This window comes from Sus scrofa, chromosome 1 (genome assembly GCF_054392235.1).
Source record: "Sus scrofa isolate SSC_HxYL_T2T_F1_AM1 chromosome 1, Sscrofa_HxYL_maternal_Yorkshire_Landrace_v2.0, whole genome shotgun sequence".
In the NCBI taxonomy this organism is placed as follows: domain Eukaryota; kingdom Metazoa; phylum Chordata; class Mammalia; order Artiodactyla; family Suidae; genus Sus; species Sus scrofa.
In genome coordinates this window covers 257,400,662-257,427,936 of record NC_139383.1, presented here as the reverse complement: position 1 = coordinate 257,427,936, position 27,275 = coordinate 257,400,662, and the positions used below count along the sequence as shown (strand labels likewise).

The 27,275-nt window shown below is 41.0% G+C and overlaps 2 protein-coding genes and 1 long non-coding RNA gene across 5 annotated transcripts in view; 1 reads left to right on the top strand and 2 right to left on the bottom strand.

Moving 5' to 3' along the window:
- Nucleotides 1–15,361, bottom strand: part of SLC44A1 (solute carrier family 44 member 1) — a 211,701-nt gene extending 196,340 nt beyond the window's left edge. For all 3 annotated transcript variants that reach the window (XM_021067056.2, XM_003480567.4, XM_005660312.4), the window contains exon 1: nt 15,079–15,361. In XM_021067056.2, the coding sequence (XP_020922715.1) occupies nt 15,079–15,114 (36 nt within the window). In that variant the 5' untranslated portion in view covers nt 15,115–15,361. The remainder of the gene's footprint in view (nt 1–15,078) is intronic.
- The window catches only part of TMEM38B (transmembrane protein 38B), a 774,558-nt gene that overhangs the window by 463,098 nt on the left and 284,185 nt on the right, over nt 1–27,275 (bottom strand). The gene's annotated exons all lie outside the window — the stretch shown is intronic.
- On the top strand, nt 7,528–9,185 carry LOC146407124 (uncharacterized). Its single transcript, XR_014825716.1, has 2 exons — nt 7,528–8,425; nt 8,777–9,185. It is a non-coding gene; the product is annotated as an uncharacterized LOC146407124 (long non-coding RNA).

Below are 27,275 nucleotides of genomic sequence, written 5' to 3'. Positions count from 1 at the left end.
GCCCTGTGATCTCTGGCCCCTTAAGAAACAGAGACTCAGGTGCGCTGGCACACTCTATGGATGTCCCTCCTCCCCTCCGGCTCCCCTCCTTTAACAGACTGCACAGTTCTAGAGGGGAGCTCTTCTCCTTGGTTGAATCAGTACTTAGTAGCCTCAGCAGTACACAGGTCAGTAAATGCTGCACCAAACTAAAGCATGTGACTGGCCTGGCATTTTCTCTTTATTCTACCAACATTCTTGATTCTTTCACCTTTTTCTTTTCAGTGTCTTCCTCTCACTGCTGAGCCCCATTCACTGGTAGGGGGCATTTCTACAAGCTGCTCTCCACCTTCCTGGTCACACTTTGAACAAACTAGGATCTGTAGCTGTATCCACTCTGCTCCAAGGCTGTTACAAGGTAGATGGGCCAGAAAAGAGTTCACTCACCCTGCCCTGTGGCCAGTTTAAAAAAAAAAAAAAAAAAAAGCAGCAGCAGCAGCAGGAAGCAGGTGGCAGCAGGGAAGGTAAGCCTTAGTTCTTATAAACCGGCTGTTGCTGACTACCTAGCATACTTAGGTGCTGACGAGGCCCTAGCTTAGGATGTGCTTTTTTTTCCTAACTGGCTAATATTAATGTCTTCACAAAGATTTCATTATAATGTGGGAAAACAAGCTAACAAGGTCAGGTTCAAAATCACCAGAGTGAAAATATTTTGAATAGTGGCTTATTTTAATTTTTAGACTCATCCCCATTTCCTTCCATTGACAAGCTACTTTTTTTTTCTTTTTTTTTTTTTTTTTTTTTTTTTTTTTTGCTGCCCCGCAGCATATGGAGTTGCCTGGCCAGGGATCAGATACCAGGCTCAATTGCCACCCAGGCTGCAGCTTCAGCAACACCTGATCCTTAACCTATTGTGTGGGACTGGGGATCAAACCTCTATCCCAATGCTCCCAAGACACCACTGATTCACAGCACCACGGCAGGAACTCCAAGTTACATTTGTTTTAATAGTAATTTTGACAAGAATCATTAACATTGTAATTTAAAATTCTAGTCTCTGAATACCCCACTCTCCCACCACCTATAGTCAATGAATATATGTTGAGGGTCTACTATCTGCTTTGCCCTTGTAATATCTTCATTGTCCTGGATTCCTTTTCCAACATAAGACAGTCATCATTCAATCGGCAGGTCCTAACTCCAGATATCCATTTGGAGCACTGAGTAATAACTGTAACTAGAGTCTTGCCTGCTGCAGACCCAGGAGAAAGGAAAAGAAAACCCCCACATGCAGATGTCTGGTTCCCTCTCTTGCTGTTGGCCCAGCAGGCCTCACAGAGGGTCTCTTCTGAAGTGTCGAAGTTGAGGGATCCTTTTGTAAACCACTTACCTTTCTTCCTGGAGATCTCAAACTACAAATCTAGGAAATTATTCACACAAAAGGCTTTTACCTTATAATATACCTGAGTGATGTGAAATTTATTCACATTGGTTTGTCAAGATGGTAAAGAACACGTTGACATTTGTGATGTGCTCAAACTCAGTTTCAGATCTGCTAAGCACTTCCTACTAAGGGTAACCTGATCAACATTCTTGACCCACACTTACTTCTGTTCTCACTTTAGGACACCGAGAAGGAATCGTCCCTCTTTTTTTTTTTTTTTTTTTTTTTTTTTTTTGGCCGCACCTGAGGCATATGGAGGTTCCCAGGCTAGGGATCTAATTGGAACTCATGGCAACGCCAGATCCCCAACCCACTCAGTGAGGCCAGGGATTGAACCCACAACTTCATGGTTCCTAGTGGGTTTTGTTTCCACTTAACCACAACAGGAACTCCAAGAAGGAATATTTCAAGCATTGCTTTTCAAAGTCTGTCCTACAGGAGAAAATGTCCTCAAGATGTAATGGGGGAAAAAAGTAAATTTTAAGGACAAATGAACTGAATGAAGGCCCGTTAAGCCAAGTTAAATTGTTTTCCAGGGTGTGGGTACGTGGTGTGTGGGATAATGTATCTTTAATATGCTGATATACACTGTAGCTCCACAACTGGAGGTAGAGGGTATGGAACGAGCAAGAACTTCCCAAACTTTTCTGACCTCAGAAGCCTTTCTTGGAAGATCATCCTGTAGCCCTGGCATTACGGGGATGCAAACTTGGGGAAACCCTGCTTAAGGTATTCTTAGATAAGTAACATTTGTATCCTTAAACCGGAGCGCATGTGAACACCACTTACAGGGCAGAGAGCCTGGTAAGCAGCAGGTCCTGTGGAAGTATTCCCTCCTCCCAGGAGGCTCGCTACTCTGCTTGTCTCTAACTCAGCAGGAACATGTGTTTCTGCTTGGTCTTGGTTTAGTTTCTCAAATTGAAGTAAAATATAAACTTTTTTTTTTTGTTTGTCTTTCTGTCTTTTCTAGGGCCGCACCTGTGGTATGTGGAGGTTCCCAGGATAGGGTAGGGGTCTAATGGAAGCTGTAGCCACCGACCCACACCAGAGCCACAGCAACGCCAGATCTGAGCCCCATCTGCGACCTACACCACAGCTCAGGGCAACGCCAGATCCTTAACCCACTGTATGAGGCCAGGGATCAAACCCGCAACCTCAGGATTCCTGGTCGGATTCGTTAACCCCTGAGCCATGACAGCAACTCCAGTAAACTATAAACTTTTAAAAAACAATTACCAAAACTAGAATTACATCCAATTTTAAAATAAAGTCTTATAAAAATATTATTTCTATACCTTCACAACTGAAATCACTTCAACCACCAACGCTTATTCCAAAACGGTCTTTTTTTTTTTTTTTGGTCTTTTTAGGGCTGCACCCACAGCATATGGAGGTTCCCAAGATAGGGGTCAAATAAGAACTGTAGCAGCTAGCCTACACCACAGACAAGAGCAACGTGGGATCCGAGACACGTCTGCAACCCACACCACAGCTCACAGCAATGATCTTCAACCCACTGAGCGAGGCCAGGAATCGAACCTGCATCCTCATGGATGCCAGTCAGATTCATTTCCACTGAGCCATGACAGAACTCCCCAAAGTGTCCTCTTGATTTTAAAGTTAAGACTAGCTTAAAATAGATTTAAAATGCTAGACCTTAAAACTTGATGTTTTTAGAATTTATGAAAATACAAAATCACATGTAAAACTGATTTTAAAAAACTGATTAAAGCACAGATTATTTAAAAAAAAAAATCCAGCTTTTGCCCCAGTGGTAAAAATCTCTGCCTTTGTAAATCGATGGTAATGTGTGTGATTATCATTTGTGCTACAGAGTCTAAAACTTCACCGTGGCCATTTTCTTCACCCATTCCTTTCTTTCTTTCTTTTTTTTTTTTTTTTTTTTTTTTTGTCTTTTGATGGCTACACCAGCGGCATATGGAGGTTCCCAGGCTAAGGGTCCAATTGATTGGAGCTGCAGCTGCTGGCCTACACCACAGCACATGGCAATGACGGATCCTTAACCCACTGAACGAGACCAGGGATTAAACCCGCAAACCTCACAGTTCCTAGTCGGATTCGTTAACCACTGAGCCACGACGGAAACTCCCTTTTTTTTCTTTTTTGTCCCCATTCCTTTCTTACTGCTCTCCTGAGCCTTACTGGCACTCAGTATTAAATAATGTCATCTCTGAAATGTTAACCCTTTCAGAGGTCATGGATCGCCCAAGACTGACTACATAAATATATATTCCTTATTTGAAACTGCATTCTTAGGAATCTAAGTTATGGGGAAAGGACACAATTGCAGTCACGTTTAGTAAACTGACTGCCATGATAGACTTGTTCAGACTTAAGTTCTTAGAAGAAAATGTAGACAGGCTCAGGAGGAAATGCACCACAGTCAAGGGTCCCCAGAGCCTCAAGTTTCTAACTACCACTTATATAGACTCTACTCCAGATTGTCATACCCTGACCTCTAGTTTGGGATGCCCTGATTTAAAACCAACACCTTCCCCACCACCACCACAACACATACACTTCAAAAGGCAGTGTAAATAATACACACAATCTCTGAATTTAAATGAAAAAAAGTAATATCTAAGTGACATTTAATATACTATTTAATTATAGTCCTCAGTACAGCAGAGGGATGGGAATGCAGTGCAGCAGGAAAGGCAAAGGCTTTGAACTACTCCAGGCTTTACATTTGGAGGACCTTGCACAAGCTGCCTAAACTTTCCCAGCCTTTGTTTCTTCATCTGCAAAATGGGGCTATCGCTGGTATCCATCTCAGAGTTGCGAGAACAAAATGAAATTTATTATATGAGAGCAAACAACTAGGGAATGAAGGCAGGGAAAAGCCAGTGGTCTGCTCTCATATCCCATGTCTTCCCCCTGGGAGACAGCTTATCCTTTGAGCACCTCCATCACACAAAGGACAGAGCATCTTTCTGAAATACAATTCTGGATCTTCAATTGCCTATAGGAAATTGCTCCATGGAGGTAGTAATATCGGTATCACCTCAAACTCAGTTCACACAAAATTAAATTCATGTTCTCCTCCCCACATTCTAGTCTCTATCTCAACTCCCATGTCTACTCTAATACCCTTTTCCCATTATATAGCATCCTGAACCAGTTTTATCCCTCTGCTTCATCCCACATATCCAGATTAAGTCAGGAAAATCTGTCCTATTTCAATTTCATAATGTCCCTTCTATTTCTCATTTACTCTGTTGGTCTGAGTTACCACATGGCTTCCAGGGTGGCCTCTTTCCCTTTCTCCCACTTGAAGCACAGAAAGACTGAAAAACCCTTCATGGCTGCCCCTTAAATAGTCAAGTCTTCCCTACAGGTAACACTTCTAGCCAGGTCGCCTTTCCAAACAGACACGCAGCTAAGTTAAAGGCTGCCTTGCCTTTGTTCAAGCTGCTCCTTTAACTACAATGTCCTCTTTTGTCCCTGCTTTCTACAAAAATCTGTCTATCCTCCCACTTGCTAAACCCATCCTTCAAAGCCAAATTAAGAGTGATTTTCCGGAAGCCCACTAACTAGCCCATCCTTTCTTGACTTCTTCATCTCCTAAACTCCTAACGCTCCAATTCAGCATCTCATTATTACTGTTATTCATTTTACCCTTAACACTCATCTTTCAGACACAATTTAAAATTTTTTGAAGTCAGGGTCCCTTTTCCAGAACCCAAAAGCAGAATTTTTTAGGGGAGTAATAATGGGTAGAAGACCTGAGAGAATTAATTTATATTAATAATGTCTGAGATATTTTCATAGGTTGTGCATGGGTTTGCTACAAGCCTGCGAGACAGGTTTTGTTATTATTGCCGTTTTATAGCAATAAACTGAGGCACCAAACATTAAAGAATTTGGCCCAAATAACCCAGCTGATGACTTTAAACCCATACAGTCTAGCTCTACAAGCCCATACTCCTGCCAGTATAAGATGTATATCAGTACTCAGATTCCAGTAGCCCTTCCCAGCAGCAGTAGGGAAAGGATGGCAGAAAGCTACTTATCCATTAAGGAAGAATCATTTAGTTGGGGTTGGTAAAGTGAGAAACATATAATTAACTCAATTCAACTGAACTTTAAGAAAATTTTACACCAGAAATATGTTTAAAATTAAACTTTTTAGGAGTTCCCGTCGTGGCTCAGTGGTTGACAAATCTGACCAGGAACCATGAGGTTGCGGGTTCCGTCCCTGCCCTTGCTCAGTGGGTTGGGGATCCGGTGTTGCTGTGAGCTGTGGTGTAGGTTGCAGACGCGGCTCGGATCCCGCGTCACTGTGGCTCTGGCGTAGGCCGGCAGCTACAGCTCCAATTGGACCCCTAGCCTGGGAACCTCCATATGCCACGGGAGCAGCCCAAGAAATGGCAAAAAGACAAAAAGACAAAAAAAAAAAAAAAAAAAAAAAAAAAATTTAAACTTTTTATTACAAATAATGCCATTATTGTGATGCATTATTATACTTTTGGATTACTAAATAAAGGGTGTCAACTTTTTTTATGGCTTTCAATGTATGTCATCAACACTGTCCCAGGAGGGTCATTCCAATTTATTCAGCAAATCAATAAAGAATACTTGAGACAAAATCACAAGAGTAATTAATATTATTCTATTAACTTTTACTAAAGTTACAGACAAAAAGGGTGTCTATGTGCCCTTAATTTGATCAGCAAAATTGAACATATTTACATTTTAGTTCATTACTTCTCCTTCTGTAAATTAGATATTTCTGGCAAAGATGCAGTTTTTATTTGTACTGTGAGAACTCTTTATTTATACTGTGAGAGCTCTTTATATCATAGATATTCTAAATAATGACGTGGATCTTTGGTTTTATTATTGTTATACCAAAAAACAAACATAAAAACCCCAAAATTAAATAGAAGGGAAACCAAAGACACTCTCTTTCTACTTTTCTGTTCTAGAATATTCACTACTATGATTCCTTAAGTGCATCAGGTAGGGGTAGAAAGAAAAGGAAGGAAAAAGAAAATTTTAGGGGGAGGGACCAAAAAAGAAAACATGAATACCAGTCCTACAGAGATAAACACACAAAGAAGCAAGAAGAGGTAGCAAAGGAAATTGAGAGCTTGAACAAGTCATGCTAGACCCCAAGGTTCTCTCAGGGCCCAAGGGTTGTGGGAATACTGATTAGCTACTTAACCATCATCCCAACCTTAAACGTTCTTCTTTATCCAGAAGCTATCCTCACCTCAGAATGGGAAAGAGGCAGTGGGGGTGGAGAAAAGAGAAAAATAGCACTTGGGCAGTGACGAGAGCAGTATCTGTCACTGGGAAAACAGGAAGATAACTGTGTGACTTTCAACTATGAACTGTGAAAAGTTTTATAATGGAGCTATAAGTAAAACATTAGGAAACTTTATAAAAGTGTGATTTCATAGGCAGAGAAAATAGCAAAACTAGGTAGTAGGTACTACCAGCTGCCTACCTAGTCCCAGTGCTCCCCAACCCTCCTCCGCCTCAAGCCTTGCCAGCAAAGTCCTAAGTTTGTCCTGGTGTGGCTCCACCCTCCACTTGACTCAGAGGGAAATCCTAGTTAGTCAAGCCAATTACAGTGCCCTAGCCTCCCCCTCGCTTGACATTGTTTAGGGATGAGTAGGCAGCCCTCCCTAACTCCCATTAAAGAAAAACCACTGGATGGAGGCAGTCAGCTCAGCATAACAAGAGTCTTTGAGAGAGTCACATCCATCTTCAGATCAGGAGGCGACCTACGTGAGGAAAAGCTACCTTCCTTAAATAACAAAAAGAGACAACTCAGGTCCTTATTGACAATACCAAGCTACTGAACTAACCAGGCTGGAAGCCACCCTACCTCTCAACTTATATAAAAGTTTTCCTTAATGCTTTAACTATTTAGATTTAAGGTTTTTCATTTCTTAAAGCAGAATCATCTTTAAGTGGTTCCTAATGAAAAATCTTACAAGATCCTTATTATCATCATTACCATTATCACAATGCTACTTAAAAGAAAAAAAAAAAAAAAAAGAGCAAACTTTAATACTTTCCCTGCTACTTAAACATCTTAAAGTAACCATATATTTCAATTTTTCCACCTTTTTGCTGTTCTCATTTTACATTATACAAATGTATCCAGAAATTAAACACTTCTGTTCAAGTTTTCAGCATATCTAGCAACCTTAAAAATTAGGATAGGGAGTTCCCATCGTGCCTCAGTGGTAAGGAACCTGACTAGTATCCATGAAGATGTGGGTTCGATTCCCTGGCCTCACTCAGTGGGTTAAAGCATCCAGAGTTGCAGCGAGCTGCAATGTAGGTCGCAGACATGGCTCAGATCCTGTATAGCTGTGGCTGTGGTGTAGGCTGGCAGCTGTAGCTCTGATTCAACACCTAGCCTGGGAACTTCCATATGCCACAGGTGCAGCCCTACAAAGTAATAAATAAATAAATAAATATTAGGATAAAAATAGCTCTTAATACTTTCCTTACTAAAGAGATGTCTAAATAGTTGTGGGATATTGTAGTGAGCAGCTAAAAACAGTAATAATATTATTTTCACAAAAAAATAAATTCCAGCATTTTATCAACAAAATGTTTCTTAAATAAATCCTATTATACAGCTGATATGAAATCAGAAAGGAGTCCACCAAGGGGGAAAAAATACGCCCAAACGTACACCTCTACAAGTACACTTGCTTCATATGTGAGATGTATACGTGCCACAGAGAAGCTGCTTAAGATGCTGCTAAAAATTCAGCTGAGAATCTTCCTCAAAATTATTTGTCCCTTTAAAAAGATTTTACACTGAATTTTAAAACATCCGAGTCACTAAGGTAAGAGTTCATCCACATCCATCCATTAAAGGAAAAAGAACATCTTATTAATTCGAAAATTTCATGAACACCTACCATGTATCAGGTACCAGCTAAGCACAGAGAGTAAAAGCAATGAACAAAGCAGATGTGGTCCCTCTCCTCAGCAACTCAATCTAGACCAGGGGTCAGCAAACATTTTCCCTAAAGAGCCACAGAATAAACATTTACACTTGTAGACCATAAAGTCTGTCACAACTAACTACTCAACTCTGCCATTGTAGCATTAAGAGCAGCTACAGACGATGTGAAAACAAATGAGAGTGCATGTATCCAGAAAACTTTATTTTCAGGCAAAGAATTCAAATTTATATAATTTTTATGAAATACATTTCTCATGCAAAAATGTTCTTCTAATTTGTTCAACCATTTAAATATATAAATACCATCTTTGGCATTCTTAGCTCGCAAAGTCATACAAAAACAGGTACAGCCAGATTTGGCCCATGGGCTGTAGTTTTGCCAACCCCTGGTCCAGGGGTATAATTATTTGTTTACTGCTTTAAATGTTCAAAGGGTGAATGAGAATTTAATGAGGACACATGGCTTGGGTTGAAGAATTAAGGAAGCCTTTTCCAAACAAGTGATTTGGAGGCTGAAACTTAAAGGAAGAGCCAGCCCAGGGAGAAAAGCAAAGAACATTCCAGACAAGTTAAAAGCATGTGCAAAAGCTCGAAAAGAAAGAGGAATACAGTCTCCTGAAGAATCTGTGAGCCTGAAACACAAAGAATAAGGAGAAGTAAGGTATGAGTGGGCAAAGGCTGGGGAAACAGAAGGGGACTACACCCACACAGTGTTCTTCTCCTCTTTGTCCTAAGAGCAAAGAGAAACCATTAAAGGGTTTCAAGGAAGCAGGAACAAAATTAGCTTTGGATTTTTTAGAGACCACTAAGACTGCAATATGGAGAAAAATTGAAAGGAAGCATGAATGAATAAGGGGAGATCTGGAAGCACAGTTTTGGCTGGACATGATAGAAGCTTAGACTAGGGGCTGGGAGTGGAGTGTACAAAGCAAAAGAGGCAGGATCTGGTGACTAGGTAACTGAGAATGAAAGACAGGTTTCCTGCACACCTCAGGTTTCCACTTTCCCGGGGAAAATATCACTATCATTCAGTGAACCAAAGATGCTGAAAAAGACGTGTGTGTATGTGTACACAAATTTTGAGTTTAATTTTTGACATGCTGAGTTTGAGTTGCCTGCAAGATATTCTAGTGGAAGTGCTAAGTAATCAGTGGATATAAGGCTCAGAAACCAGGACAAAATTGGTTTCAGTTCAGTAATTCAGTTTGGAATTATCAGCATATGGATAGTTACTGAAACCATAGGAGATGGAATTAACTAAAGAAAGGGTATGTAACAGTGGTTTTCATCCTTGGCCGAACATGAAAACTAAAAAACACTGATACCCAGGCAGTACCCCTAAACCAATGAAATCACAGTCTTTGGGAGGAGAACCCAGACATCAGTGTCTTTAAAGCTCTCTAAGTGTTTCCAATGTGGAGCCAAGGTTGCAAAGATAAGAAGATTTAGGACATTAAGAATTAGCAGTAACTATAGAAAGATCAAGAGATTGAGACTAAGTAGGTTTCTAGTCCTAGTTACCTCATAATGTATTTCTCTGACCTCAGACTACTTCATATCTCTAAATTCTAGTTTAGCTCAATAGAAAAGTGAGATCGTAGGCTTAGTTTATCTCTAATATCCCCTAGAGTCCCCAAAATCAGAGCCAAAGTTACAAAATTGAAATATTTCTTTCTTCTTGGATGGTTTGGGGGGAAGGAGATAGAAAAATAGCTATTAGCCAATTATCAGTAGTATAATACAGAATATATTGCTATAAATAAATATCCTCCAAGCTGGTAACATTTCTAATGACAGGATTAACACAGCAAATACTATTTGGAAGTATCTGTTAAACCTGGGAACATTCTAATTGGACTAGTTTTGCTGAATTATGTTGTTCTACAGCTAGTAACTGCAGCAAGTTCAAAACAACATGAATTTAACTTGGACACTCCTTAATTCAAAATGTTATTAAGTGGACTTTTTCTAAAGATAAAATGAGCTGCAGTTTAAGGTTTGGGGAGCATGTATGTGAACACAGAAAGTAAAGCAGTCAAAAAACCTGGAGTAAAATTTGGATTAGTAGTATAGCTCTGAGATTTCAGCCAATTTTGTGAATGTCCAAGTCTCAACTTCCTCAGCTACAAAATGGAAGTCAAGTCAACTTCAGAATTATCGGAGAAATTAAAACATAAAATGGCTGTGAAAAAGAGCTATACATGGAGTTCCTCTGCAGCTCTGTGGGTTAAGGATCCATCATTTCGACTGCTTCCACTCAAGTGGCTGCTGTGGCTAGTGTTCGATCCCTGACCTGGGAACTTCCAGGGATATGCCACAGGTGCAGCCAAAAAAAGAGGAAAAAAGAATAAAGAAAAATAACTACACAAAAGGTATCACCATTTTTACATTACTTTCCAGCCAATTTTAAATATTAACTTTGATTTACATTTTTGGAGGAACAGATCTTCTATGCTAACAGCGCAGTATTCAGAAGAAGAAGAAACTAAATTGTCTTCAGGCTTTGACTTTTCTGTTCTAGTTAAAGCAGGTGTACTTTACTGGACATATTTTAATAGAACAACTAAGTCTCTGTTGGTTATTCCCATTACACTCTTCAAATTTCATTTTTACCCTCTGACTTCAAATTCCACAAACCAGGAGACTACAGTACTATTAAAATTTTGTTACAGAAGAGTTAACATACTCAAAAGTTAACCAGTATTTGTGAACCAATTGATTGTTTTTCACTACTCCCAAGACAAGATATAAGAGCTAGAAAAATACAGTTAAATATATAGCTCTCAATTTGAAGACATGGACAAGAACACAGACAAGAACAATCTCTCCTAATGTCAGAGAGATGAGGGGTTTGTTCAACCATAAAGATTCTCCTCCTTCCCTCTCACAATTTCTAAGGTTAGAACCAAAGGACACAGAACTACAGAACACTTGCGAAATCTCCAAAGCACTGCTGTGAGAAATAATGATCTAGCCATTAACGACAAAGACTTTAGGCAATTTGCTAAGTAATCTTTCAAAAGCCTCCTTCATTCAAACTGGTTTGTCAATGGCAAAGAACATTTCATAAATCTGAAGATTTACAAGTGAACTTTGAAGTTTAACATTATAAAAATAGAAATTATGTCAGGTTATAACAGAACAAACGAATTATGGAGAGTTGGGAATAAATTTTAAGAGTCTTAGGGAGGATTAGTGCTGTAAAAAGAAACTCAAGACTATCTCACTTTTATGTTCCCTTCAAAGAGATTTTTAGGCAAAGGCTACCATGTACTGGCTTGTTTTGAGCAATCACTAATAGTAGCAAGTAACTTGTAGTGGTCACTAATAAAAAAAAAACATAATTAAGAATTCTATAAGCATCCTATTAATATATCTAAGAGTTCTTAAGATTCTCAGATACACATATCTGATACAGTAAAAATAATTTCCCCAATAATTTCCTCCTTCAACAATGAAATACTAGTATAGAATGTGACACTGTTCTTTTATCTAAATCCAAAAACAGGATAATTATTTTGATGGCAAATTATGATATCCAGACACTGCCAAGAAAGTGAAAATAATACCAGGACTATAAGAGATGAAACAGTTTGGAAGACAATAAACTCTTTTATGAGAGTCTACAATATAGCAAGAGACTATGAGGGAAAATAAATTGTATTTCAAAAGTGAATCCCTACTACAAAAAGGAAACACACTATATTTACATTGATAAAACATACCAGGGCTTTAAAGTTGCTGACGATACCACTGAGAAAGGCTAAGCTAAACTGCAGATTACCTCAAAGCACATTGTTTTGATGTGCTGTGCAGGTTATCATTACAGTTTGTAGAAAAGCTCTTTTAAGATGTTATAGCCACTGCTCCAACTAAAATATAAGCACTGAGCAGAGCACCAGAAGAAAAAACCTGCTCAATTTTGCAAACTGATGGTACCCCTGACAGAATTAGAAGCAATGTGGGAAAGGCAGATGATTTTTAAATTAAACAGTTCAAATTTTTAAACTAAACAGTTCTTAGAAGAGGATGGGCTTGGTGGAGTTAGTCAACCAGCTCTTGGAAGAGAAACAGCACATGGTTCAGGGCTGGATTCACAGTCAATGGTACTTGCCAACTAGATGTTGGAATCTGTGTTATCTATATACTCTGTGACTACTGAGCAACTATTATGTACAAGGTATAGTGAGGCACTGCAATGGATACAAAGATGTAGAAAACCAAAACAGTTCCCATATTCAAAAAGCTTACAATCCAAGAGAAGGGATGAAAGAAACATTCAGGTTAAAAATACAATAGAGGCCTCTAAGAGAAGTTCTAAGTGATGTGGAGGTTCGCAAATAGAGAAGATGTGCAGCTGCATCCTTATTTTGTTTCAACACAACACATACAGATACTATATTATCCTAACTGGTAATGCTCCTGAAAGGAACATTAAAATGCAGCAGATTGGTAACATCTCACAAACGAAAAATGATGCCAAAATTTTAAATAAGAAAAAGAAAAAAATGATGACCAGCTCTTTGGCACAAAACCTGCTCCTCAATGCTCCATTGAACACTACAAGTCCCTAAAGCTGAACTTAAAGGCATGTGACAGCTGTTGATTGGTTATAGGAATTCACAGGGAAAAAAAAAAAAAATGCACCCCTGGGGGTGCATGACATGCATCTCGTCGGAAGAACATGGCATGAAGGAAACAGTTGCTGCAACAGGAAGAAAAAGCAAGGAAAATATGTGTGACAGCATTCTGAAAAGTAAGACATGGAGCTACTCAAATGCAAGACATGTTATTAAAGCAGAGTTTTAACAGGTCCAACATCCACCCCTCTCAAATTTAATTGTTCCAAGAGGGAACAAGCCATCCATAAACTATCCAATATTTTCCTGTCTTAAAACATTTCACCACCAAAAAAGGATGCAAAGTAACCCAGTTCTTAAAAGAAAGGCAACAGGAAAGCCACCTTTTTGTTGAAAATAATATTTAAGAAAATACACTTAACGTGATTCCTCCTACTTCCCCCAAACGCCTAACCAATTGAAAGGTATTGTGTGATTTCACACCTTTATCTGTTAACATGAAAACCGTGGTCTATCGACCCTTGGTAACACTAGTATATACAGTTTTTCTTTGTTATTCTAACTGAACAGGAAGGTTTAACTAAAGCAATCCGTCTGACTGTGATCCTAGTAGGGAAAGAAAAAAAAAAAGCACACGAGTAAGCAAACACCCAAAAAAGAAATGGACAAATAGGATGGATACTTAATAAAGCATAAATGTCCTCTGCAATTCTAGTCATTCTCTCTCTAACAGATCTCAGATTTTCGAAACAAGTATGCAGGTTATTTAAAACTGAGTTATATATAGTCATTTAGCAGCAGCAAAACACTTCTGGCATTATCACAGATGCCAGATCTCTGAAGGAATTATTTTTCCAAACTAGCATTTTTCTTCACCAAGAACCGACCCTCCTTTATTTCTAAAAACAAGAGCCCTTGTCTCCCCCCAAAACAAACAAATCAAAGACCACAGTTAAATTCTACGCTAATGAAACTGTGAGATTACATCCCAGGCGTTGTCAGAGCCTATTTTTCATACACCACCACCAGACAGTTTGATGCAGTATTCCTGATTGCTTTTTATCGTATTTGTAAATACACTCACTAATCCACTAAATTAGGTAATTTACAAACAGGTCCTCTCAGTTATTAGTGGCCATCAGTCAAGTCCTATTACATTTGATCCTTATACAGTTGTCTAAACATTTCTGTCCAGGTTAAGGGCTCGGATTGGCGAGAGGGAGGTTAGCGAAATTTGGATGGGGGCAGGGTGGAAGCTGGGAGAAATCTCTGCATCTCAGCCCTCAGCGACAACATTCAGCCAGTGCCCACAGAAAAACTAAATTCGGCACCTCTTTCTCCTGTTACACTGGCAACAAAGAGGGAGTTTCCGTAACGCTCCCGTCACCCACCAGGTGCCCAATCTCCTTCCCTACCCAGTCCCAGCGCTCCCGCAGGGGCCTCGGTTTACGAAGAGGCCGCGGTGCCCGGGGTCAAGGCACAAAGGGGGGATGGGGTAGGAGGCAAGCGACTAGAATTGGGGAAGCGGATCGAAGAAGGGCTCCGGGACTCGCTTAAACACTTGAACCCGGACGGGGGGCGCTGGCAAGAGAAAGGGGACACAATATCGAATAGAGCAGAAACTGTAATAAGGTGGGAAAGGGGTAAACAGCCCATACTGGGGGTACTCCTCCAGGAAGCACAGAAAATAGTCAGTGGATGGGGCGAGGGAAGTCTCCAAGGAGGTGGGAAGAGAGGAGCCAGGCCCACAAGACGAAGGAAGGGGTGCCACCTGGGGCAGAGAGCAGGCGCCCTTGTTGCCAGTACCTGCAGGCTGGCGGGACGGGGCCGCTCAGGTGTGACTGGGAGGAGGCTGCCAAGTCGGAAAGGGGCCGGGCAGAGCTAGAGGCGCCCTGGGGGCCGCGCAGAGGCGCCTGCGAGTCAGCAGCCTCGGGAGCCAGCGCGGGGGCATCTGCGGGACAGAGGGAGGCAGGAGAGGGAGGCGGAGGTGGGGGTCTCTGGAGTGCACCGTGGGCCGAAGGGAGGCTTGCGGGTAGTGGGAGGCAGCGGGCGCCCGCGGCGCAACGCGGTGCGGGAGAGGCATCCGGGCGGGCGGCCGGGAGGCGGGAGCCCCTCACCTGCGCGGCTGAGGAGGCGGAGCTGCAGCAGCCCATGGCGGGGCCGGAGGAGCCCGGAGGCGGCGCCGGGCGCGCAGCTACGCCCCGGAGCCCCTCGGCATGCGAGCCGGCGGGCGCCCGGGGAGGGCGCGGCCTGGCCCCGCACTGCTCGGCGGTGGCGGCGGCTGCTCGGGCGGCGGCAGGTACTCAGGAGGCGGCGCGACTCGGGGCAGGCGCCGGCCACATCCCCCGGCGGCGGCGGTGGTGGCTGCGTGGCTCCTGCTCCGCTCCTGCTGCTGCAGCTGCTCCCCAGCGGAAAGGGGCGGGCGGCGGCGGCGACGGCGCCTCCCCCTGTCCCCCGCCTCCCGCCTCCCGCGCCCAGTCCCTCTCCCGCTCCCTCTCCCGGGCAGCCGCCTCCTCAGCGCCGCTCGCGTCTCCCATCAGACTCCCCGCCCCCAGTGCAGCGCCGCGCGGGCGGCCGGGCGGCTGCGGCCAAAACGAGGCCGGGCCCTTCAGCGCGCGTCGGAGCCTGCGCGGTGCCGAGCCCATTTAACTGTGGCACCGAGGCAGAGCGCTACCTCAGGGCAAGAGGGCGCCTGAGGCTGGGGCGCCCGAGAGTTGAGCAGGCTCGCTGCTGAAATGGGGCCGGGTTGCTTCCGGAGGCATGGGCGAGGCGCGCAACCCGAGGGGTGGCTGATGTTAATCCAGAGGAAAAGGTACACGATAAATCCCTGGAGAAGGAGTAGATGATAGAAGACGAGGATCATCTGTTGCTACTCGCCCCATTTTGCTGATGTGGAAACTGAGCCTTGAAGGGCACCGAGAGCCTAAGGGAACTCACTCAAGGTCGAACTTCTTATAAACAGCTGAAAATAGGGAAAGGGCAGAAAGTTCTCCAGGTCTTTCAATTCAGAGACATACCGGATCTGAAGGATAGATACTTTTTGTGCAGAATAGACCACAAATACAATAAACGAGTATTAATTCATTGTATTAAGACATATATATGCTGAGGGTATACTAAATTACAGTAGTTTATAGGCACTAAGAATAAAAAGGTGAACAAAAGAGCCAACGCTTCTGCTGTCCCCATTGCTACATATATACGCAATGCATTATCGACAGAGTAGGCGTGGTCACCACCTTCAAGAAATTTACAGCCCTAAGTCGCTGAGAAATGGTATGAGATGAAAACAGCTAAAATGTAGCAGGAATAAAACCAAAAATCATGCTTAATATTAAGAGAACCACTTACAAGGCACTATTACAAGTCCTTTACATGTTTCCTTAAAGACAATCAGAAAAGAAAAAAAAAAAGTTTGCAAATGAAAGGCATGAAGTTTTAAAGACTACTCAGGGAGTTCCCTTTGTGGCATAGCAGAAACAAATACGACTAGTATCAATGAGGTTGCAAGTTCGATGCCTGGCCTCAATCAGCGGGTTAAGGAGCGTCGCTGTGCTCGGATCCTACTTGCTGTGGCTCTGAAATAGACTGGCAGCTAAAACTCCTATTCACAGTCTAGCCTGGGAACTTCCATATGCCTCTCCAGCTGCCCTAAAAAAAAGAAGAAAAGAACAAAAAAGACTACTCAAAGTCTGGGGTGGGGGGAAATAGCACAGAAGTAAATTGACTTTATGTGCCTTGAAAGGGAAAGCAAAGTCACAATGGGAACCTGGGGACAGCCAAAGAAAAAGCCAAAGAATTTCCAGTTGTGTGTTTCAATTTCTTGGGTCTGTGACCAGAATATGTCACTTCTCTTAGCCTCTTTCTCCGCTTCTGTGAAAAACAGATAATAAGGTTAACCAGGAAGAGTGGGTGTCAAGATTAAACAATATATGAAGTTCTCTGGTGGCTTAGTGGGTTAAGGAACCCACATTGTCACTGCTATGACTTGGGTCACTGCTGTGGCGTTGGTTGGATGCCTGGCCCAAGAACTTCTGCACATGGAGGGCACAGCCAAAAAATAAATAAATAAAATAAAATAAAGATTAAATAATAAATGAAAGTAACTAGTAGAATAGTAAGGATTCATTAAGTACTGCTTGAGATCATTAATTCTTCCCCTGTATTCTCCCTGTGTTCCTTTACAATTTGATCAGAGGGTTCACCATACCACTGGGCTGGTGAATCCTAAGTATGTTACCAATAACCATTAGGCCATTAATGGCTCTGGTCCCAATTCTGATTGTAAACTCCACCATTAGATTGTAAACTCCCTGAGAACAAGGAAAAGCATTTTCTCCTTTGTATCTGTCTCAGCTCTTTCAAATGTTTGTTGAATTATTCAATACACCAGAAATAAAAAAACCTTCCCTTGAGATTTTTCCCTCAAAGCCTCAAAGTACATCTTGTTTTTAACTGAGGGAGGAGGCTGAAAGTAAAATTACAGTCTTAAACAAGAAGCCATCTGTCTTCCCTCTTTATAATCAAGGAAAGGGGAGTTGTTTCTCTTAGCAGAGTCAATATGGGAGCATTTCTCTCAGATTATAAAAATCTTCTTGGCTAGTGTAGTTATTCTATGTAGTAGCTAGTACTTATTTTGTAATTAGAACTGCAGAAGCAGATAACAGACTGTGGCGGTGCTTCAGGGGAAAAAAAAAAGCATTTCATTTTTTTGGAGGTCTCTTTCCTAGACGTGGATGCTGAATGAATGTAACTGAAAGGGCACACATTCTGTTGCACTTGACTGATCTGAACTCATTTTCTCTTTAAGGGTTAAAGGAACTAAGAGTTCTAAGGTTCTGCTAGGCGCTTTGTAAATATACTAATTATGTATGTATGCACCATGTCTGCATATGAATGTGATGTTTTTAAGTTATACCTAAGTCTTTAGCATGAGAGAAACTAACAGCTCCTGAATTGATATTCTGTACCTGAATTGATATTCTGTACCTTCTAAGAATGAGTCTCTTTCCCATCCTTCTCATACCCAAAGAAGCCTCATAAAAGGAATGATTTAGAGGGGGCAAAAAAGCTGTTCCTTTTCACTTTTTCTCATAAACAAGCACACACAGCATTCAATGAAATTAAACTACAGCAAATTCAGAAATGACGAAAGGGATTTTTTTTTCTTTAGCTAGTGATCAGGGTACTGATCTTACCACCATGAGGTGTCATCAAGGCAAAGCCACTTGGGAAGGGCTTAGGTTAGTTTCTGTCTTTCTTTTGAGAAAAACTGTTTAAAAAAAAAAAAAAAAACTTATATGAGAACAGCTTCTGCACTAACCAGGATAAAATTATAAGGTCTATCAACCTTGGTTCTGCAGGGTAAAATCAGATCACCAGCTGAGCCAGCCAGAAATGCTTCCCAGTGGTCCAGTATTGTATAATTGGCCATGTGAATTCCAGGGTTTCCAACTTCAAATGGAGGGCTTGGTGCTGGTCACTCATGGAGGGAAAACATTGAACTAAGGGTCTTTCCAAGATTTTAATGAAGCCAGACTCAGTGTTCACATGATTTCAGGTTTGGGATAACAGAAATATAAATACATATATATGTGTATATGTCTATAACTACTGAGAAGATTCCTCTTAATTTCTTTCTTTTAAGCTGGGTATTTGATTCTTTGGTTGTGTTATTTACATTTTAGCACATACTGGGTTCAGAGCCGCATCCCACGTGAGCACATTTGCCTCAACAGAGCCTGAGCTTCCAGATCCTCCTCGAAGCATTCCACATATCACCCCTGGGAAATGCTCCAAAAGTGAAAACTAATTGTAACCAAGGGCTGTAACTGTTCATTCATTACCAGAGCAGCAGGAGCAGGTCTCTATTTGAGAAGGCAGAAATGTATCCCACCCTAAACTCTGAAGCTAGAAACCCCTGAAAAGAGCTTCCCTTGAACTTATACCTGCGACAGAAAAAGACATTGTTCCCAGCAAGAGTCTGGTGAGAATCATAATCCTTTATCTTTGCAACTTTGCTCCTGTCCACAGTTGTGAGTTAGTTGATGTTTCTCTAGTGTTAATTAATAACTCTGACTTTTATTTATAGTTTCACTTAGATTTCCATTGCAAGTTCAGACAATGCATAAAGTTCTCTAAAAATGCTTGCGGTGAACCCCCGTGTTCAGAGGGGTGTGGCACTTCCTTATTGCTTTTCTGAAAGCAACCTTTTAAAATCTGTATTCATTTATTCAATTTTTTAAATTGAGTCCCTCCTATGAGCCAAGCATGTTTGATTAAGTATCTTGTATGCAAACATGAGTTCCAAGGGTTTGACCTGTTTCTAACATAAAACTAGTCCTGGTTTTCATTTTAGGGTGGTGGATGAGAAAGAAGGGGAAGGAAGACAGGATTATGAATATTCATTTGAGAGAGAAAGAGGCAATTTGTAAAATAGAGAAATCCACTTATTTAATAATATAGTTTTTGAGTCATTTTAATGAGCCAGATAGTAGCTAGATGACTTGGATTCAAAGATGAATGAAGGACATTCCTTGCCCTTAAATCCTTTACATTTTAGTGAAGTGGAAAGGCATTTAAACCAAGATTAGAGTATATTTCAATATAATGAGGAGAATGAGTCCACATGCTATATAAACTTAGAGGCCACAGAGATTGATTTATTTTGTTTGTAAAAAATGTTACATTCTGTTTTTTCCCCTGTTCACCCTTATGTTCTTACTTCTAGTAGGCAAGTTCCCACTGTATAACAAAGCCTAGAAAAGAGCGTGGTACTCAGCAATGTGTCATAAATATTTCTTCAATGAATGAATGAATGTTCTTGAGCTCCTAGAAATTTGGATTTGTAAATCAAATGCCTAGAATATCTCAAAGGAAAAGTTACCTGAAATAGTCAATGATCACTTTAAAAAATTTTTTTGGCTTTTTTTCTGTAAAACTGGAATAAAATATATTTACTTATATAAAACTGGAAGTATGCAAGGTTTTTCTTTGGAAGATACTACCTTAGTAAAAGACAGATAGGATTAACTATATAAACCTTTTAAAACTCCTAGATGCAAAAATTTTCATAAATAAATATAACCAACAAACAGATATGTTAATACTTATAAAGCAATACATAAAAATTTTACTGCCATGGTCTGAATGTGTCTCTCAAAATTCATGTGCTGAAATCCTAATCCCAAAGATGATAGTTTTAGGAAGTAGGCCTTTGGGATATGCTTGGGCCTTGAGGATGAAGCCCTCAAGAACAGGATTAGTGCCTTATAAAAGAGGTTCCACAAAAGTCCCTAGCTTTTCCTCCATGTGAAGACACAGCAAGAAGTTCTGGTCTGAAACACAGAAGAGAGCCTTCACCAAAACCTGACTATGCTGTCACCCTGATTTTGTATTGGCAGACTCCAAAACTGTGAGAAACAAATTTCTGTTGTTTATAAGCCACCCAGTCTATGGTTATTTTGTTACAGCAGCGTGAATGGACTAAGGCATTTATTATTCATAATATTCAAAAAACTCCTACTTAAAAACAAAAACAAAAAAACAAACCCAGTAAAATTTTAAAAACTGTAGAAAAATGGGCAAAGGGAATAGCAGACAAAATCCACAGTGAAAGATATACAAAGATAAATAAAATGTGAAATGCAGGAGTTCCCGTCGTGGCGCAGTGGTTAACGAATCCGACTAAGAACCATGAGGTTGTCGGTTAATCCCTGCCCTTGCTCAGTGGGTTAACGATCCGGTGTTGCCATGAGCTGTGGTGTAGGTCACAGACTCAGATCGGATCCCGCGTTGCTGTGGCTCTGGCGTAGGCTGGTAGCTACAGCTCCTATTAGACCCCTAACCTGGGACCCTCCATATGCCGCAGGAGCGGCCCAAGAAATGGCAAAAAGACCAAAAAAAAAAAAAAAAAAAGAAATGCTACTCAGCTTCACTAATATTAAAACTGCAAATTAAAAACTAGCCGTTATCATTCCTTAGCTAAAAAAAATGGCAAAGATTGAAAAGCTTGATAGGGAGTTCCTAGTTGTGGCTCAGTAGAAATGAATCTGACTAGCATCCATGAGGATGGAAGTTCTATCCCTGGCCTCGCTCAGTGGGTTAACGATCCGGCATTGCCATGAGCTGCGGTGTAGGTCACAGAAGCGGCTTGGATCTGGCGTTGCTGTGGCTGTGGTATAGGCCAGCAGCTACAGCTCTGATTTGACCTGCAGCCTGGGAACTTCCATATGCCCTGAGTACATCCCTAAAAAGACAAGACAAAAAAAAAAAAAAAAAAAAGAAAAGAAAGAAAGAATTTATACCAAAGCTTGAAAGGTGAAGTTCTTTTTTACCTCAATAATTCTCCCAGGAATGTTTGCAACAACAATACAGTCTTGTTTTTAATTAATTTTTTTTTTTTTGGCTGCACCTGCTGGATGCCGAAGTTCCTGGGCCAGGAATCAAACCCACGCCACTGCAGTGACAATGCCAGGTCCTTAATCTGCTGTGTGAAAGGGAATTTTGGTCTTGTTTTCAATAAGGAAAAATTGCAGAAAACCTAAATTTCTATAAAGAAAAATATTGGTTAAATAATTTAAAAATACTATGTAACTATTAAAAAGTATGAGATAGATTGCTATTTACTGAAAGATAACTGAAATATACCATTAACTGAAAAAGCAGCTTATAAAACAGTACTGTGATAGAATCCTGTTTGTGTGAATAGTGTGTGTGTGTTTATAGAAGAGGTTGTAAGAAATATATACCATTCTGTTAAAGCAGTTTCTTTTGGCAAGAGGATGGGTTTAAACTGGAGTGAGATAGAGCAAGACAGAAGGGAGACACTTTCTGAATTATTGACTTCGGTTTTATTTGTACTTTTGACAAAAGTAGACATATTTTTTAAACCATATTAAAATGTAACTGCAGGTGGATGGGGTTCTCCCAAATGACATATTAATCATGGAGAATGAACAGATGTCTATCAAAGAATATTTGAAAAATATTGACCGTATGATCCAGCAATCCCACTCTTGGACATCTATCCAGAGAAAACCATGATTTGAAAAGATACATACACCCCAATGTTCATTGCAGCACTGTTTACAATAGCCAAGACATAGAAACAAATTGTCCATCAACAAAGAAGTGGGTAAAGAAGATATGGTACATATATACAATTGAATATTACTCGGCCATGAAAAATAATGCAATAATGCCATTTGCAGCAACATGGTTGGACCTAGAAACTATCATACTAAGTGAAGTTAGACAGTGAAAGACAAACATCACATGATACTACCTATAAGTGGAATCCCCAAAAAAAGGACACAAATGAACTTTTTTTGAAGAACAGACACAGACTCACAGACTTTGAAAAACTTACAGCTACCAAAGGAGACAGGTGTGTGGGAGCATAGTGAAAAGGATGGACTAGGGGTTTGGGCTTGGCATATACACACTGAGGTATATGGAACAATTGGCCAACAGGGACCTGTTATACAGCACAGAGAACTCTACCCAGTATTCTGTGATATCTATGTGGTAAAACATCTGAGAGAGTATATATATACCATATATATATGTGTGACTGGGTTGCTTTGTTGTATAGCAGAGATTGTCACAACCTTGTAAATTAACTATACTTCAATAAAACTTAAAAAGGTGTGGGGAGAAGAAAGGTATTGAGCTGGTCCTTGAATAGTAGGTAGGTTTGAAGGTGCAAAATGACTTAAGCAAAAGTATAAGTTTAGAAATGAGTAAGATCAGTTGGCTGTTCCAGTTATCCATTGTTTTATCACATACCACACTCAAGCTTGGTGACAACAATAATCAGGTGTTTTCTTGTGATGCAGTGGATTAAGGATTTGGATTAAGGATTTGGCACTGTCACTGTAGCAGCTTGGGTCAAGACTATGGTGCAGGTTCAATCCCTGGCCCAGAACTTCCACATGTCTTGGATGAGACCTAAAACAACAACAACAACAGGTATTTATTATTACCTCTCATAGTTCTGGGGACTGAGTAGGTTCAGCTGGGCATTTCTTACTTGGGGGGCTCTCACAGTTGCAACTAGACAATGGATGGGGCAGGAGTCATTTCAAGGTCTTCTCACTCACATGTCTGATGTAATTGATGCTGTCTGTTAGCGATCAGCCAGAATACTCACCTGAGATTCCTAGCAGCATGGTGGGTTCCAAGATTGAGCATCCCAAGAGGACCAGGCTGACACCATGTTACCTTTTATAACCTCACCTCAGACAGTAAATTGCAGGACTGCTGCTGTAGTCACAGTCTCATTCAGATTCAAGGGAAGAAACCATAGATTCCACCCACCCCCCAACCCCTGACTGAAGAAATATCAATGTCACGTTGTAAGGAGAGCATATGGAATGGGAGATATTGCCACAAGCTCTCCAATTTGCTATTATTTCCACCATTCTCTAAAGTCTCTTCTGACAGGAGCCAGCTTCTCACATCTACATTACCTGCAGGCATCCATAAGCCTTGGAGTTTGGACCTCCTACTGACAAGAGGATCAGGGGATTTGGAGCAAATAGGTAATAAAGGGAGCTCTTTGCTTTAAAAAGATGACTATGATGATATCTTACAAAAAGGTCTAGAGGAAGGAGAGATTAAATAATAAAAACAGTAGGCGCTGAAGCTGTTGCCCCTACTCATCAACTCCCCTGCTCAATTCAGCAAAATGCTGCCTAAGTATGATTGACAGGAGTCCTCCATATTCTTGGCAAAGCATTCAGTCTTCAGGATGCTCTCAATGGGCCTCAATTCTAATAGAACCAGATACTCCTATGCCTGGCAGGAAATTACCTGGGAAGTAATTGAACTTTTTGAGAATACCAAGGTACCACTTCAGGGATACTAAGTGATATTTCTCCCACTGAGCAAAGGACATGGGCTACCCAGGAATGACGCCTGACTTGACCACCAACTCACTCCCATCCCAAGCACTCCAATAGTTTGTCTTTTAGTGTGGTGCTGCTGAGTGAAGTAAAGGAGAAGGAGGATGGGGGGATGCTGTGAGGTCTGCTGGACTAGAAATTGGAAGCTCAGCTAGTGTCATTCCCAGCTTCTCTCAAGTCCTGTTAAGAGATTTGTATCATGCAATAAAAATTGTAGCATTAGCCTGGTTTTTAAAGTTTTCTCCCCCAACTATTATTATTTTATTGGACAAACTGTCAAAATCCACCTGTTCTTTTTCTCAGAGCTCCTTTCTTCCTTTCTCATTGGCATTAGATAGAGTCATTTTCCCTAATACTATGTAATTTAGAAGAGGCTGTGTCAATTGCATAAAATATTTCTAATCTCCATAATTAAGATGCTGCTGGTCTGACAGCTTTGCTCTCTTACTCCCCCTCAGCTAGTTGCAGGGATGTAGAAAGACATTTAAAGACAGTACTAAAGCAAAAATGACATGCTGTTCCCTTCCTGAAGGGCCATCTCAACACTATCACCAGTCTCCCCAGACTTGCTCCTGGTTCAATTATGGCTTCTTCATAAGAAGGAAAGAGAGATTCTGCCAAGGTTCTCCAGACCATCTCTTCATCCTCAGAAAATGTATGCTCTGTCCTCAGTTTGGATTTAAAGGAGATTGCCCCTTCTTAAGACCTGTTCCTGAGGCCAGCTCCCAGCACAGCATTTGACAATAGCATAGTCACCAATAAATGGGGATCAAACAACTGAATGACCAAATTCTGAGTCAAAGAGGAATTTATTTATTTATTTATGGCCACACTAGCAGCATGCAGAAATTCCTCTGCAGGGATCAAACTCGAGCCACAGCAGTGACAATGCCAAGTCTTCAACCTCTAATTGCACCAGGGAACTCCAGGTGCAATTTAGACGTGAGAAATAGCAAAATATCGTAGTTGGTGGCAAGGAGTCTTTGGAGATCATGCAGTCTATTTTTTGTCTTTCTGTCTTCCTTCTTTCTTGCTTGCTTTCTTGCTTTCTTAGGGCCGCACCCACAGCATGTGGAAGTTCCCAGGCTACGGGACAAATCAGAGCTGTAGCTGCAGGCCCATACCAGAGCCATGGCAACACGGATTCCAAGCCACAACTGCGAACTATTCCACGGTTCTCAACAACACTTGATCCTTAACCCAGAGATTGAATCCACATCCTCACAGGTGCTAGTCAGATTTGTCACCACTGAGCCACAGCAGGAACTCCACGCAGTCTATTCTCCTTTACTTCTGGAAACAATAGAGAAACAATGATTCACAATGGTTGCCATACATTTCATTCTTTCCTCCTGCCTCTTGCTAGTTTGACAATGTATTCAGGTGTAGCCTATAAAAAGTCTCATTTCATGCTCACAATAATTCTAAGTCAAAATTATTATCACTATTTTAGAGTTTAGGAAAATGAGGTATTAAAAAATTAGTCTTGATAGACTGGGTTATGCTGCTGCAATAAATTTACCCTCAAATCAAAATGGTTTCATAGGAAAAAGTTTCATTTTTCCCTCCCAGTTTGTATGGCACAACAATTGACCTGGCTGGGAAGAGAGGGATGGTAGTGTCAGTTCCATATAGTCATTCAGGTACCCAGGCTTATGGATGCTCCAAAATATTGTAACTGTATCCTCTATAACTTGAGGTGTTTCGACCTCTCAGAGATGAGGAAGAATTGGATAATTACATGGATTTTTCACTGCTTCTGCCCAGAAAAGGCACACATTGTATTGGGTGCATTTCATTAACTAGTAGTAGTCATGCATTTCACATACCAATAAGGGGGAGTAATTGTTGCAGAAATAGAATATTTGTTAAGCATTACTGTTGCCACTTTATAAGGTAATACTTTATCCATCATCCTATATGATGACACTATGGGATGCCATGATAGCTAATAGATCTCCTATTAAGTGGCAGATCTAAGCTGTCTGACTCCAGAGTCCATGCTCTCAACTATAGCATTTTCTTTTCATAACTTCATAATGCCATTTTGGGGATAGAAGTGGCCATTGCATAGGAGACAACTGTAGCATAATGGAAAGATCCCTGGACTTGAGAGAGGTGGGTTTGCATACTCATTTTGCCACTAGTTGCAAACACTAGTTGTGAGGTCTTGGGCAGGTTCCTTAGCCTCTCCGCCAAAAGCAGTTTTCCCAACTTTAAAATAGGTGTGAATTACTGGAGTTCCCATTGTGGCTCAGTGGTTTAAGAATCAGACTATTATCCATGCGGATGTGTGTTTCATCTCTGACCTCGCTCAATGGATTAAAGGATCCAGTGTGGCCATGAGCTGCGGTGTAGGTTGCAAATGTGGCTTTGGCTTTGCTGTGGCTGTGGTATAGGCCAGCAGCTGCAGCTCCAATTTGACACCTAGCCCAGGAACTTCCATATGACACAGATGTGGCAGTAAAAATAAAAATAAAATGAAATAAAATGGGCTGAATTAAACTCAAATCATTGTGAAATTGAAAGGGTGAGAAACTTTGTGACCTATAATACCCTCAACAAATGGTCTTCTTGTCCCTCTTTCTGTCATACAGGTGCCTTCCTAGGACGGAAGTCCTTCCATAGTAAGAGCTTTCGCTGAAAGTGGTAGTTGAAATTTTGCCAGAGGAAAGACTTCAGTAACCTGATCTAAATAAAACACTTCCAGCGGTAAAGTTCTGATTCTATTACCAGTGCTTTCCCTGACATCAGCAATTTCCTTCATGTGTTGCCAAGCACAACTCATTCATGACTTCAGGTAAAGGAAAGGCTAATGTCACAGTAAAATTAAAAGTTGTGGCTTGAGAGCAGTTTCTCATTTAAAAACAGTGGAAATGTTGGAGCCTCTCTAGGAAGTAAATGTCAAGGCGTATTAATGTAGAGTAAGCACCAATGCCTTCAGGTATTAACCTACTGAGAAAGCCCATTTGGTTCATCATTGTAGCCTCTCCTAAACTCTGAGAACAGGTCCTCTATATTATTTTAATGTTATTTAGAAAAAAGAATTAAACATCCATTAGATCACCCATGTATTAGGGAAAAAAAAATGTTTTTTTAGAAGCCTACTGGGCTCTCTTCTCCTCGGAAAGAAAAATAAATTGTTTCCTACCTGTAGGTGCATTAACTCTTTCAGGCCCCTGGGTGATTGCTTAGGAGAGTATTGGTGGAGATAATTTATAACCTTAGGTTCCAAGGTTCACGGCAAAAATAATGAACTTCACAAAGCAAGTTCCTTTTTCAAAAGGAGCCTGAAGCATTTAACAATTTTTATTTCTTACTTTCCTTTTCTTGTTAGTAACTCAAACATCCTGACACATGGGTTGCACTCTTGGGCTCTGGAGCCCAGACAAACGTGGGTGTGATAA